Below are 14,796 nucleotides of genomic sequence, written 5' to 3' on the forward strand. Positions count from 1 at the left end.
TTATATATTTACAAAGAGCATTATTTTCATTAAATATGTACCTAATTATTGTAGTTTCAATTGTCTTTCAGCTTTATTTTGTTTCCTCTGCCTTATTTGGTTAGTAATTATGTCTTTCATTTTTGTTGTTCAGTTTTTACTCTTTAATTGTATTTTTATATTTATCATTTATATTTACCATTTATATTATTACCATGTATATACGTCCTTATTCTTTATAAATATATATTATTTGTATTTTTACATATATTATTTATATTTTTTGTTGTTGTAAAATGCCTTTTTTATAGTGGATTTCAATCCGTAAATAAATAAATAAATAGCTTTTAGTCATCAACTTCTTGATTGAATTTGAGCGTCATCAGCATATATATGAAGTTGGGAGAAACTAAAACTTAATGGAAGATCATTTAGAAACAGGAAAAGTGTAAAGGTCCAAGAATAGAGCCTTATGGTACACCAGCTGAAATTGAATTAGATTTTAACTATGAGGACTCTTGGATAACCATGAAGCAGGAGCAGGACCCCACAGGAATTCCTCGATATAAATAAAAAGATTGGGGAAGAAGTACAAGGACCCTTGGATTTCTACAAGGCAGGGACACCAGAGGAGTTCCTTGATATATATGAAAAGATTGGGAAAGAACAACAAGGACCCTTGGATAACTATGAGGCAGGGATTCCGCAGAAGTCTCTCGATATAGATGAAAAGATTGAGGAAGATCTACGAGAACCCTTGGATGACTATGAGGCAGGGACACTGCAGGAGTACCTCGACAGGGAACCATAGCCAAACAGGTGGCAGGAAGTCCGCCAAAAAAAGAAAGAAAGTTAATAAATACTTCCTCAGTTGGCTATCACGCCTCATCAATAACATTTAAATGTTCATATTATTAATGTTTTATTTGCTTTTTAAGTAAGATCACTTTTTTTTTTCAACAAATTTTTCAACATCAGATATTGTGGCTTGATTCAACAAACCATTTCAGACCACATTTGGAAAATAGGATTGACGTGGAAATATTCGAGATGGGTGCCACATGAGTTAAGTGAGAAGAATTTGAATGATAAAGTAATGATCATATTTGAACACGCTCTTCCAGAGATATCAACATGTTGGACTGGTGAGATGCTTACAATCCAGTAACCCTCTCCCACTGCTGGAAGAGTTCAACAACGATGCCCTGGCCAACCCGTCAGACTTCCCAGTCCTGAAGCCAGCAGGGAGTTCGTTCAGGCGAGCATTTTCAAGAAGATGCAGTTCGAACCGGACATACTTTATTGCCTTAAAACCCTGAGGGTTTTGAGAAGGGAACACAAAGAGTGAGAGGGGAATTTGTGACACAGTAAAGAGTCACTCTGCTGTTCAGGTGTGCAGGGTTCGGTGAGAACAATCATAACAATCTTAACAGACACAGCCTCTTTGTTTAGGTTGAAGAGAAGGGAGGAGGTTGAGAATAGGACACTGGCGGACCACCAAGGGTCGACCCGTGATCCTCCGCCTTTACAGAGCATGCAATGACATTATAACAACTAAACATATTTTACTATCATGCCGCATATTTCATGACGTAAGAAAATTTTATTCTCTCCTGAATACAATGTATGAAATATTACGGGGCAATCAAGAAAATATCGCCAAATTAATCAGCTTTTTGAGAGCAGGAAACTTAATAAATAAAATATGGTCCACTGAGAAAATTTCTGATATTCCTACCACCCTCCGATTATAACTTGTTTCTGTTCTTACAACATTTTTTTGAAGGAATAAAATTCAAAAATGAAAAGATATCAGACAAGCACTGGTTCAATTTCTCACCTCTAGGATGGCAAGAAGTCATAAATAATTATGAAAAATATTATATATTAATAGTAATATATATTAATAGTAGTCTAACTGACCATATTAATTATTTCAGTTAATTATTCTTTTTATGGAAGGTCTTGGTTGAGATGAAATAGTTAGTGAATCGAGTGGGATGCGAACTCATGACCTTCGGCTCAATATGCCACTTCTCTAACCACTTGAGCTATCATGACTTTAATCCACTCAGACATCACATTCTCATCTCAACCTCCTTCCTTTCGCATTTTACCTCTTTTTGCTATTGCTCAAATGTCTTTAATCAGGATTCGATTCTCAGCGACTTATGAAGTGGCCACGGGGAGCTATTAGTGAAGTGATTACTTCTTTACTTACTACATATTAATATTAATTTGAAAAATGGCAAAAAGAGGGAAAATGCGAAAGGTTTTAGGTTGAGATGAGGAGTTGGTGCCCGAGTGGATCGAAGTCACGATAGCTCAAGTGGTTAAAGGAGCAGTGTATAGAGTCAAAGGTCATGGATTCGAATCTCGCTCGTGACACTTTTCTTGTCAACAAAGACCTTACATAAAAAGAATAATTAATATGAAAATTATATTATTCGATAAAGTTTATTCGAGGTATTAAAAATTTATTATTTTGTTTTATTCTAAAAACGGACAGGACTTTCCAATAGACCTATAGTAGTCTTTAACTGAAAATGCCTTGATGACATTTGTACCTTATTTAAATAAAAAGAAAAGTTGTAAAATGTTTTCCTTTTTATTCTGTATATATTTCTCTCTCCGATTTGACCGAAAAAGCAGCTTATTTAGGTAAATCGATGTTATTTGGAAGAAAAAAAGTCACCTTGAAGAAGTCTTGACCGGTCGAGATCTGTCGTGGGAATGGCGCTTAACGGCCAAGCATGCAAGTACACTTCCGCGGTAAAAAAATTTTACATTATCAAAATCCTTTCTAAAAATAATATTACAAAAAAAATTAAAGAATATTTAGCAATTGATTTTTTTTTATTAAATTAAATTAAATTATTCAAATAATAAACTGGGAATCGTCGGCCTATCGTATCAGTGCCAGCTTGATCAACAATCTCCGCAATGAACTTAATTATGCTTAAATTTTTAAAAACGATTAGACTTAAGTTAAAAAAACTTACGATATTCGCTTTATATTATTTTTAAACGTTTTTCAATTTTTTAAAATTAATTTATTAGAATTGTAAGATCAATTATCATTGATGAAGGAGGAATAATATTCCCGCTAAATCGGTCACTTTCACAAAGGCAGCGAAGGATCGAACATGAGAGATTTCCTCCCTTAAAAAAGGTATTTAAATTAATTAATAAACAATCGTGTAAATAATTTTCAAATTTTTCTTGTTTTTTTTTTCTATTTTCTGTACATACATAAATTTTATAGTCAGGGGGGGGGATTTTGCCCCCGAAATACGAGCCCATCTCAGGCAAAGTGAGGGGGCCCAAGTATGTGCACTATAAGAATCAGAAAATATAATTATTTTATGGTGACTGATACAAGGATCGTCTAAAGGATTTAAAATGACAAATATTTCTGCATTATATGAACTGAAAAGTGAAGGTAAACGAAAATTAGAAAGGGTGACCCTCAATTACATAAAAACAACCCATACGTGATTTTTTGGAACCATCAGTCAATCAGTGTATATGACAAAAACAACATCAAAAAACCACTCTTCATCTCATACTCATCATCGAAAAAAATAGCAAAAAATCTCTAGATTTTTTTATTATTATTTTTTTGCCGTATCTTGTGGCCTCCTTGAACGGAAATAGTAGAAATCGTAAAATTAAAAAAAAAAATCTAAATATTTTTTAATCCATTTTTCCCGATTCAAAAGATTAAGTGTGGTCTTTTGTACGGTTCTTTCGAGTTTACTCAATTGAACCTTAAAAAAGCCACACTTTATCTTTTGAATCGTAAAAAAAAAAATTGATTAAAAAATCCCGAGATTTTTTTAAAATTATTTTTTTAGGCCGTATTGAGTGGCCTCCTTGAACGGAAATAGCCCAAATCGTTGAAAAAAGTGATTTTATTTGTTTCCCTCTCACTTTCGTCGGTGGTCGCGCAGCCAAGGCCGCGCACGGGCCCATCGCTGTCCGCCTGGGTCCGCCGTCCGCGTTCAGTCGCGCGACGCTCCCAGCAGCAAGACGGCAAAATAGAATACGACAAAGGTAAAATCCGGCCTTTTTTAATAGAATTATTTTTCTCTCTTTCTTCTTTTATCAATTATTCCAGGAAGCTAAAAAAATTCTATCTAAAAAAATCATGCTCAAAGTTTCGACTGTGTGGTGCACGTTGGGAAGAAGTTTTTCAAAAAGGTAAAAAACAAATTACCACACGATATTTTTAAGTAGGAAAAAGTTAAAAGAAAATACAAGTCAGAATGACTTGGAAAAAATTATAATTACTAGACATTAAATCCTCCAAAGGCTTACAACGAGTCTTCTTCAAGGATAAAGTTTTTTTGTTTTTTTTCTAAAAGTCAAAAAATAGAGAAAAAAGAATCATTGACGGGCAATTTCATTAACGCATAGATGTTCTGACCGAGTAAAGTGGGGTCAAAATATTTTTTACCCCACTAACGAACTAATTCGGTTTAGTCGGAAAGTCGCTCATTCTTTTGGTCACTCACTCAATCACTCACTTAGTCACTCACATCTTTCTTTCACGCTCATTCACTCAGGCTCCCACCTAGACATTCACTCACCACTCTATTAGTCACTCAATTACTTATTCATAACTCTCTCACTCAGTCTCATTCACTTCACTTAATCATTCAGTCACTCACTTAAATCACCCACTCAATCACTTAGTCACTCATCTATGTCCCTCGCTCACTCATTCACTTCCTTAGTTACTCATTCACCCACACACTTAGACACTCCCTTGCTCACTCATTTAGTCACTAACTCACGCAGATAGTTACTTATTCACCCACTCACGTATGTCCCTTGCTCACTCATTTAGTCATTCACTCATTTAGTCACTCATTCTCTCCCTTAGTTACTCATTTACCCACTCACTTAGGCACTCATCTCTCTCCCTTGTTCACTCATTTAGTCACTAACTCACGCACATAGTTACTTATTCGCCCACTCACTTAGTCACTCACGTATGTCCCTTGCTTACTCATTTAGTCACTCACTCATTCACTTAAGTCACCCAATGTTTTAGTCATTCACGGACACACTAAGTCACCCACTCACTCACTTAGTCACTCATATCTCTCCCTCTCTCTCTCATTTAATCAGTCACTCATTCATTCATTTAAGTCACCCACTCATTCACTCAGTCTCCCACTTACTCACTCACACACACACTCTAATCTCTCTCTCTCACTTAGTCACTATACCACGCTCATTCACTCAGTCTCACACTCACTTAATTACTCATATATATGTCATATATCTATCCCTCACTCATTCACTCACTTATTGTCCTCCTGGAAAATCGATGATGCTGAACTCAGAAATATTTCCGCATTTTGCTGAGTTTGTGGATGCAATAATTGGTCTTTTTGGAGGAATTAAAAATTAATAAAATAAAAACAAATAAATAAAAATTCTGTTAGCGTCATAAAACTGCACATAAAATATATTAGTAATAATATTGCAAAAAAAATTGACATTATGGTGTTTAAATTACATGTAATATTTTATGGAACATGTTGAAAACTAAAAACATTATTTTTAGATCACATCTCTCCCTCACTTTCTCAATCACTCATTCACTTGCTCACTCACATTCACCCCACTCACTCATGTCTCTCTCAATGGTCCATCAACGCAGTGGACTGTGTAATGTACAACGAGAAACAAATTAAAATAAAATCATTGAAAATGAACTCACCCTCTGTTCATCATTTTCCTTCATCCATGAGGAATCTTGGGGGAAACAGGGAAGGGTAGAAATTGCTGAAAGGAAAAGCTGTATGGAAATCCCTTACCTCATGTTGGAGCTTACTGACGAATATTCGACAATCCACGATGACGAAGTGCAAGACAATTAATTTATCGCCCAAATAAGAGCAACAATGTACTCATCTCCCTCACTCACTCATCCCAGCGAGAGAGCTCCCATGCTCCTTTACTCAGTCACCCACTTGCTCATGTATATCTCACACACTCGCATATTCATCTCTGTTAATTATTTTTGTTGCAGTAACATTATGAGCACAAACAAGAGGTTGATATTCCGCAAGCACTTTGTCGGAGAGCCGAAGACATCCGACTTTGAGCTAGTCGAGGAAAAAGTCCAAGAATTGAAAGATGGAGGTAGACTAAATTAAAAAAAACTTTTTTTTTTTAAATTCTATATAATGATTTTTTTTTAAGATGTGGAATTCAAAGCGCTTTTTATAAGCGTCGACCCATATATGAGGCCAGTTTCGGTGATAAAGGAAACCGGTGGGACCATGTTTGGTGCGCAAGTTGCCAAGTAAGTCAAATTTTATGATTTTTTATTTTATTTTACTTTCTTTTGTGGTTAAAGGGTGGTGAAGAGCAGACATCCAGGTTACAAGGCCGGCGATAGCATTGTAGGATACCTCGGATGGCAGACGAACGCCGTGGCGAACCCGGACAAGGTGGAATCGCCATTCGGTGGTTTTGAAAAGCCTCTTGTCCTGCCAGATTTCAAAGGGCTGCCTTTATCGCTCGCCCTTGGCGTTCTCGGTATGCCAGGGTAGGTTTAATATTTTTAAATTAAATATTATTATTAAATGAAAATATACATTAAGAAATACTGCTTATTTCGGCCTGATGGAGCTCTGCAAGCCGAAAAGCGGTGAGACGGTCGTGATAAGCGGCGCAGCAGGTGCAGTCGGATCCTTGGTCGGGCAGATCGCCAAGAACATCGGCTGCAGGGTAGTCGGATTTGTCGGATCCCAGGAGAAGGTCGACTGGCTTGTTGGCGACCTTGGATTCGATGGCGCGATCAACTACAAAAAGGAAGACATCACCGTTTCACTCAGGGAAAAGGCGTCGAATGGAGTCGACTGCTATTTCGACAATGTATAAACATTTTAAGGTGGGGGAAATGTATAAATACATTTTTTTAAATTATTTACAGGTAGGCGGTACAATGAGCAGCGTAGTAATGAGCCAGATGAATCCATTTGGTCGCATAGCAGTCTGCGGTTCAATATCGGCATACAACTCTGACCCAAACAACCTACCCAAAGGTAAAAAAATGCAAAATCTCACTTGCCTCGTATATATATATTTTTTTTATCCTTAAGCACCCTTGGTCCAAACTGATGTCGTACTCAAGCAGCTCAAGATGGAAGGATTCCTTGTACAACGCTGGCTCGACAGATGGAACGAGGGCATCGAGAAAAACATCGAATGGGTCACACAGGTAAATAATTTTTTTTTTAAAGTACACAAAAAATAATTAATTAAAACTTCTTTCCAGGGAAAGCTCAAGTACAGGGAATTTGTGACGGAAGGCTTTGAAAAGCTGCCCGAAGCACTGGCGGCCACGCTGAGGGGCGACGGATCTGGCAAAGCACTCGTGAAAGTCTAAACTGAACCCTTCAACCTGCAGATCCTACATAAACATCCAACGTATATTACAAATAATAAAACATAAAAAGAAAACTTTTTTATATAGAATTTTTATTAATTTATGTCTATCGCATTTGTATATTACATTTATAAACAATAACTAAGGGAAAATAATTGGGGGGAACAATCAAGCGCCGGCCGTTGTGGCCCTCTTGCTGCGCTCCATCAGCCTTCGTTCCCTCTCGTAATCCTTCATCCTATCGAGGTAACTACAAAAAGAAGAAGAAAAAAAAGCAATTTATAAAATGTACGAAGTCCATGATTTTTTTTTTTTTTTCTTACTCCTCATATTCGCACTGCAAGTACATGTGCTTGTCATGATGGCAACTTAGGATGAAGGGGAAATTGGCCCTTCGGCATTTCTGGTAGTCAAGGAGCAGGTGGGAGCAGTAGTCACGTTTATCGAGCGGTACCTTCGCCGAGTATAGCTCATCCTGCGTCGCCTTCATTTCTGCGTTAGACAAGACAAAAAAAATTGACATTATTTTGGTCAATGGATTAAAAAAATGGAAGTCCTTTCCAAAGATCTTCAGAAAAACGATTCATTTTTGTACAAAAAATATTCAAGACACTCCGTCCGTTTTTTTTCTTTTTTGTTTTTTTTTAATCTAACGACGATTTCAGGAATTGAATACTATTTTGAAAGAGAGAGGTAGGCAGACACAGTTGGAGAGAGAGAGGGTAATAGAGAGAGAGATAGACAGAGAAAGAGAGAAGACAGTCAGAAAAACAGAGAGAGATGGGTAGATGGAGAGTGAGACACACACACACACACGAAGACAGTCAGAGAGACTTATATTTAAAATAAAAATATTTACAAAAATAAAATAAAAAGTATATACACATGGACAAAGTCTGTCTGTTAGAGGTGCCGAAAGAAACAAGAATACATGTATAATGGCGACTTACTATAAACATAGGTTGTTACTGAAAATTATAACAATAAAAAAGCGCTAAAATCAAGAAAGCATAAACTGAATATGAAAATTAACTTACACTAAGGCTAAAATAAAAATGAATAAGAAAAAAGGAACAGAAAAATGTAAAGAAAGATATATTAAAAAATATATATAAACTCAACATTGGTTACAAATAAGACCAATTAAGATACAAATAATCAAAAAAATAAATTGATTTACATCAGAAGAAATGAAAATTAACAGAAAAATTTAGCAAATTATAAGAAATAACCCACTAATTCTTACTTTAAAATAAAAACTGCAGAAAACCAAAAAAAAAGGTAAAAATTAAATTTGTGTACTAATTTGTATCTGTAATTCCAATGCGTATTGGATCAGTTCTTTTGGGGTTTTTGTACCATTCAAGCAATTAAGGGATTGTATACAGATTTCACCCAGGATTGTACCCTCAGCTAGAAAATGAGCAATATTTTCAATCACACCTGAGTTGAAGAGAGAACATATCCCAGGGCCTCCCCTAAACCACTGAGTCAAATTCAGATGTAATAGCTCACTCTGCATTTTAAATAGCCAATGCAAATCATTTATGGTTTAACCGTTTAAATTACCTTTTTAAAAATCGAATAAGGCAACACAGTTCTTTACATAGCGATAAATGTGGAGATGAATGAATTTTCAAATGGCAACTCTCACTATGAATTTTGGAAATTTTATTTACGAGATTCCCATTTAAAAATATTTTGTAAAGGAGGAGAAAACATTATTTCATATCCATATATGCTTAGTCATCAGCTTAGTCAATCATAACTGACCATATTAATTATTCTTTTTATCTAAGGTTTTTGGTTGAGAGAAAAACTAGTGTCACAGTGGGATTTGAACCCATTACCTTTGGCTCAATACGTCGCTGCTCTAATCGCTTGAGCTATCGTGACTTCAATCCCCTTGGACACCAACTCCTCATATCTCAACCTACAACCTTTTGAATTTTCCCTCTTTTTGCCATTTTTCAAATTAATATTAATGTATAATAAGTAAAGAAGTAATCACTTCATAAGTTATTGAGAATCGCATCCTGATAACAAGACATTTGAAAAATAGCAAAAAGAGAAAAAATTTGAAAGATTGAGATGAGGAATTGGTGTGAGACGTCATGACAAGTGGTTAAAGCAGCGGAATATTGAGCCGAAGGTCATGGGTTTGAATGCTGCTTGATAAGTGACTTTTTCATCTCAACCAAAAATCTTAGATAAAAAGAATAATTAATCGGGATAATTTCATATTTGCGGAACAGCGCATGCCAGTGCGCAAACCCAAGACAATTTCTGTTCAATAATTGAGATGGCTGTTAACCAGGAGAGATTTGCAGTAGAAGACGCACAGGTTTTTAAAAATGAATGAAAAGTGTAATTTCAAGTTGTTAATAAAAATGAATTCACATGTGGTTTCTACGTGAAATAAATAATTTGGAGTCACCGCTGGTTGGCGAAAGACCAATTTTGGTGAATGCATTCGACCCGTTTGCTCATTAACCTTCCTGCTGAGGATTTAAAAAAATGAAAGACTGTTTCAACAGATACTTCAGAAAAGGGATTAATTTTTGGACAAAAAATATTCAAGGCACTCCGTCCATTTTTTTTTTTTTTTTTTTTTTTTTAAATCTAACAAGAGGATTTTGGCAATCGAATTCAATTTTTAGTCAATGGGTTTGACCCGTTTCCACATGAACCGTTTTCTGTTGAGGATAAAAAAATGGAAGTTTGTTTGACACATACTTCACAAAAAGGATTAATTTTTGGACAAAAACTATTTTTTAACTATCTTTTTTTAAAGAACTTAATACACTGATGTTGTATTGGATCTTCTTGAGGTTATTATCCTAACCATCCCCAAACTTAATACACTTTTAGCTAAGATATTTATTAGATACCAAGGATAAGATCAACACCCAGGAAGGCTATCTTTATGGTTATCCTGAGTTGTTTTTTTTATAAATTATAAAAGGCGATCAACCGCTTTGGGTCATTTTCCGCCTTAAAAAATTTCAAGCCGGGTGGAGATTGGGCCACAGCTCAGGAACCCCCCCACTAGCGGGAACCAGGGCCCCGGCAGCATCACACGCTCCGGACACCCCCCCCCCACAACCTTCACCAGGTGGGCACCCAAACCGCAACCCAAGACACCACCCAACATTGAGTGGATTACAGATTATTGCATACTGAACTTGAATGATTTTTTATTAAATTATTATATTATTTTATCTTTATATTTCCGAAATTAGTTTAGTTTTTTCAAGGAAAGTTACTAGTTTGTTTATTTGGTCAAAGTCATCACCAAGCGAGTCTTTGAGATTGGTTGGAATTTCCAACCGATGTCTTTCTGCTACATATTTTTTGCAATTTGTCAATGTTATTCTTTCTGCACAAACATCACAAAGCGGAGTCTCTTTTTTTGCCATAAGATAAGAATGAGTAAGCCTACCAATTCTAAGCCTAGCAAGGACAACTTCTTCATGCCTGGAACTTCTATGAGATGAGGCCCAAGGTTTTACACTATTTTTTATCTCCCTCAGTTTGACATTAGAAGTCGTTTCCCACTCCGTTTGCCATAACTGCCAAGACTTTCTTTTATGCCAAGCTGCCACATCGGATTTTGGTGTTTTTGTAGTTTTAACTCCATTAAGGACAGCCTGCTTTGCTAAATGGTCCACCTCCTCATTGCCAAATATTCCGCAATGTCCAGGAATCCACATGAAAACTACTCTATTTCCCTGATTTTGCAGAGATTCAATGGTAATTAGGATGTCTTGTATCAACGGATGTACAGAAAAGTTGTTTTTACGTGCTAATAGCGCTGACAAAGAGTCGGTACAGATGACAATCGTTTCCCTGAATGGGGCTAATGTAGTTAAGCATCTTGCTATTGCTATAATCTCAGCAGTATAGCTGCTACATATAGGTGGTAGGGTAAACATATATTGTGCCTTATTATTATAAGTGAAAAAAGCAGCACCTGTCCCTACATCATTTTTTGAGCCATCAGTAAAACATAGTGTGGGATTCGAAAAGATATATATTATTTTATAAAATTCTTGATTGTACACGTAGGTGGGAGTACTCTTCTTAGAAAATTTAGTGAGGTCTAAGCATAGATTAGGCTTTGGAAGCAGCAAGGGAGATTTAGGTGAAATTCCAATTTTATAGAGAGGGGGGATCGTAGCATTTATTAATTGTAAATGAGCAGCCACTCTAGATGGAAAATGCTTTCTTTTACTGCGTAGGGTATCTTCAAACAGAATAGAGTTTTCACTTGGAAAAAGGGACACTAGAGGATGGGAAGGGCATGAGAGAATTTTAACTGCAAAGTTCAAGTCAAGTCTTAATCTTCGATGTTTGAAGGGCAGTTCTCCAGCTTCAGCATGCACACTAACAGATGGACTAGATCTAAATGCACCTATGGCTAGACGCAAACCTGTGTTTTGTATCGGTTCAATCATGGACAATGTTCTGTCACTAGCAGAGCCGTATGCACAACTCCCATAGTCCAGTTTAGAGCGAATGAGACATCGGTAGATTTTTAGCATGCTAGCTCTATCAGCACCCAATGTCGTTCCACCAATAATTCGGAGAAAATTGATGGAATTCGAGCATTGTGCTTTCAGTGTTTTCAAATGTTTAGACCAGTTAAGAGTACGATCGAATATTACTCCTAAATATCGGACAGAATCAGCAAAGTCTACAGTTATGCCATTAATTTTAAGTGACATATTAGTATGAGGCCTTCTCTTTGCAAAAAGGACTGCTTTAGTTTTTGACAATGAAATCTTGAAACCATTTTTGGTTAGCCAATCGGAAGCAACATTCAGAGCTTCCTGAATATTTTCTTTCATTATATTTAGATTTTTTCCCTTTAGATAGATAACAATGTCATCAGCATAAAGCATTATCTGAATTGGTAACTTTAGTTTTTTAGTTATATCATTAAGTCCTATGCAGAACAACATGGCACTAAGAACACAACCCTGTGGCACTCCATTTTCTTGGATAAATTCTTTAGATTCAGCCGTCCCACATCTCACTCTAAATCGTCTATCAGATAGAAAATTTACAATAAATTTTAGCACATTACCATTAATACCCATTTTAATAAGTGAGTTTATTATTAATCGTCTCCATGTTCGATCGAACGCATTTTCTAGATCTAGGAAAACAGCTAGGACTCTATCACCATTATTAAATGCATTCAGAATGTCAAACTCTAATCCAACTATATTGTCAAGTGTAGATCTTCCTTTTCTGAAGCCACTTTGCCAAGAAGGCAATGAATTATTTGATTCAAGAAACCACTGGATTCTATTAGCTACTAATTTTTCTAATAGTTTGCACAATGAACAAGTCATTGAAATGAGTCTATAACTAGTTACTAAGAGAGGGGATTTATCTTTTTTGAGAATTGGAACTGCTATGGCATGTGACCAAATTTTTGGAAATAGACCTTCTAAAAAGATCTTATTCATGTAGTCAAGTACCACTTTTTTGTCTTTGCCCTTTAGGTTTTTTATCATGCTTATGCATATACGGTCTAGGCCAGGAGTTGAGTCTTTTCTACTTGTCAATGCGAGTTCAAATTCGTTAACAGAAAAAGGTTTGTTTAAAGGGTTTGCAGGATCTGATTCATGATTAATAGGGATCAACTCAATTTTATATTTGTGAACCAAAAGATTGGGTGCGATGTTGTTGTCCGCAGATAGGTTATATAAATTTTTTCCTAGTAAGTTCACGATTGCATTTTGATCAGTGACATATGTATTTTGGTCATAAAGACAATTTAGAGGGGGTGAAGAATCAATACCTTTGATTCTTTTAACTGTATCCCAAAACATTTTGCTGGGAGTGTGGCTACTAACATTATCAAGAAAGTTTTTCCATGACTGCGTTTTACTCTTCTTAGTAATATACCTGAATCTCTTTTTCGCGTGGTTTAGGGAATTCAAAACTTCGGTAGATGGTCGCCTAAGAAATTTCCTCAAACATTTCTTCCTTTCCCTAAACGCACTTTCGCACTCTCCTGTCCACCATGGTACAGGGTTGGTTTTCTTATTATAAGGAAAATTGCTGGATTGAGGAATGGCAGTTTCAGCTGCTTTAACTATGCATGAATTTAATTCTACAGTCAAATCATTAATGTCTGTGTCATTTAGTTTTAAATTGGTCAGATCTACTATGTTTTGGAAAAGGGGCCAGTTTGCTTTGTCTATTTTCCACTTACGTGGTCGCTGATTTGCCTATCCTGAGTTTAAAAACCAACATTTCTTAATTCCAACAAACAGCAATGCTTAATGTTTTCCCTTTTATGATTTTATTTATTTTTAAATCCTTCACCTTTTTCTTTCCTCCCGTTCGGAAATCCGTAGAGTGGGTCGAATTTGGCCGGTTCGCTTGGATGTGGGACGGGGTCGTCGCTGAACTTGTACGCCGCCCCGTTCTGCAAGTTACCCATGTCGTCTTCGTATCGCGTTTATCCTTCTCCTGAGGGGTCTCTCCAGTAAAAGAAGATGAACGAAGATGGGTTGAAGATTGAAGAAATATAACACGACTCCTAAACGAGAAACCTACGCGATGGCCAGCTGGAGGGACACGGACATGGATTCTCTCGGTACGATTGATCACGTGAGACCTTTAAACAAACAAAAAAAAACAAGCGAAACCGAACGGACGGCACTTTCCGTCCCGTTATTTAATTCTTCCCTTCAAGGCTTCAATCTTAAAAGAAAAATATTCGACTTAACATCGATGTATCGATTCTGACTCGATCCAAATTCGAATCATATTTTAGAGAGAATCGTCATCACCATTTATCGCAAAAATCATATTTTGGTATCGAGTGGTACAAATGGTATTGCTTTGGTACCCAGATTCGGTCGACAAAGATTGTAGCATTGATAATCTTTGTTCATAGATAATTGTTTCGGTAGCTAGTGTTGGTTTAAGCTAGTATACAGCTTTATACCAAATCTTGATACCAAATTTGCCAAGATACATATATATACATTTTAAAATTACAATCTTCGTCGTCCAAATCTGTATACCAAAGTTCCACTTTGTTGAACCAGTACTGGCTAACAAAACTATTATCTGTGAATCATGACTTAAAACCAAACTGCAACACTTAGACCAAAATTTGATACCAAAGCTATACCCTATGTACGGATACTTGATACCGAAGGTATATTCTACTTCCACCATGGTTGGGTACTAGAGATATTCGACCAAAGCTGGGTCCAGCATCTACAATCGTTGGACTAAGACTTGATACCAAAAATATATTCCATTGCCACTATGGTTGGGTATCAAAGATATTCTGCCAAGACTGGATATCCAAGCTGCCATCCATACAGTAAAACCTCATTTTAACCAATTTTGGATGCTACATCTGGAACCATTGT

General features: G+C 36.3%; 3 protein-coding genes across 4 annotated transcripts in view; 1 reads left to right on the forward strand and 2 right to left on the reverse strand.

Annotated features, from left to right (window-relative positions):
• The window catches only part of LOC106667329 (elongation of very long chain fatty acids protein AAEL008004-like), a 93,391-nt gene extending 90,684 nt beyond the window's left edge, over positions 1-2,707 (reverse strand). Inside the window, exon 1 of the mRNA XM_024225073.1 lies at positions 2,675-2,707. The gene's annotated coding sequence lies outside the window, so the exon portion shown is untranslated. The remainder of the gene's footprint in view (positions 1-2,674) is intronic.
• A 1,153-nt stretch (positions 2,708-3,860) lies between these two features.
• LOC106667327 (prostaglandin reductase 1-like) lies at positions 3,861-7,472 on the forward strand. 2 transcript variants are annotated; one of them, XM_014395210.2, is made up of 9 exons: positions 3,933-4,035; positions 4,100-4,182; positions 6,026-6,138; positions 6,199-6,301; positions 6,356-6,547; positions 6,603-6,876; positions 6,935-7,046; positions 7,104-7,222; positions 7,280-7,472. In XM_014395210.2, the coding sequence occupies exons 2-9, from the start codon at positions 4,130-4,132 to the stop codon at positions 7,388-7,390; spliced, it is 1,077 nt and encodes a 358-aa protein (XP_014250696.1). In that variant the 5' UTR covers positions 3,933-4,035; positions 4,100-4,129; the 3' UTR covers positions 7,391-7,472. The 2 variants fall into 2 exon arrangements, with proteins under 2 accessions (XP_014250697.1, XP_014250696.1); XM_014395211.2 differs by lacking the exon at positions 4,100-4,182 and having other exon boundaries at positions 3,861-4,035.
• Positions 7,463-14,094, reverse strand: LOC106667331 (NADH dehydrogenase [ubiquinone] 1 beta subcomplex subunit 7). Its single transcript, XM_014395215.2, has 3 exons — positions 13,733-14,094; positions 7,714-7,882; positions 7,463-7,640 (listed from the first exon to the last, which is right to left on the reverse strand). Exons 1-3 carry the CDS (start codon positions 13,848-13,850, stop codon positions 7,559-7,561), a joined length of 369 nt encoding a protein of 122 aa, XP_014250701.1. The 5' UTR covers positions 13,851-14,094; the 3' UTR covers positions 7,463-7,558.
• Between the last annotated feature and the right edge of the window lie 702 nt (positions 14,095-14,796).

The sequence above is a fragment of the Cimex lectularius genome, unplaced genomic scaffold (assembly GCF_000648675.2).
Source record: "Cimex lectularius strain Harlan isolate CLEC.00 unplaced genomic scaffold, Clec_2.1 scaffold10, whole genome shotgun sequence".
In the NCBI taxonomy this organism is placed as follows: domain Eukaryota; kingdom Metazoa; phylum Arthropoda; class Insecta; order Hemiptera; family Cimicidae; genus Cimex; species Cimex lectularius.

Excerpts from the sequence above, each read along its gene's own strand:
- LOC106667327 (XM_014395210.2), top strand. The coding sequence starts at position 4,130 with ATGCTCAAAGTTTCGACTGTGTGGTGCACGTTGGGAAGAAGTTTTTCA. Across the intron at positions 6,302-6,355 it reads TTTGGTGCGCAAGTTGCCAA|GGTGGTGAAGAGCAGACATC; the intron begins GTAAGTCAAATT and ends TTGTGGTTAAAG. Across the intron at positions 7,047-7,103 it reads CCCAAACAACCTACCCAAAG|CACCCTTGGTCCAAACTGAT; the intron begins GTAAAAAAATGC and ends TTTATCCTTAAG.
- LOC106667331 (XM_014395215.2), bottom strand. The coding sequence starts at position 13,850 with ATGGGTAACTTGCAGAACGGGGCGGCGTACAAGTTCAGCGACGACCCC. Across the intron at positions 7,883-13,732 it reads GAACGGGAGGAAAGAAAAAG|AAATGAAGGCGACGCAGGAT; the intron begins GTGAAGGATTTA and ends TGTCTAACGCAG. Across the intron at positions 7,641-7,713 it reads TTGCAGTGCGAATATGAGGA|TTACCTCGATAGGATGAAGG; the intron begins GTAAGAAAAAAA and ends TTCTTTTTGTAG.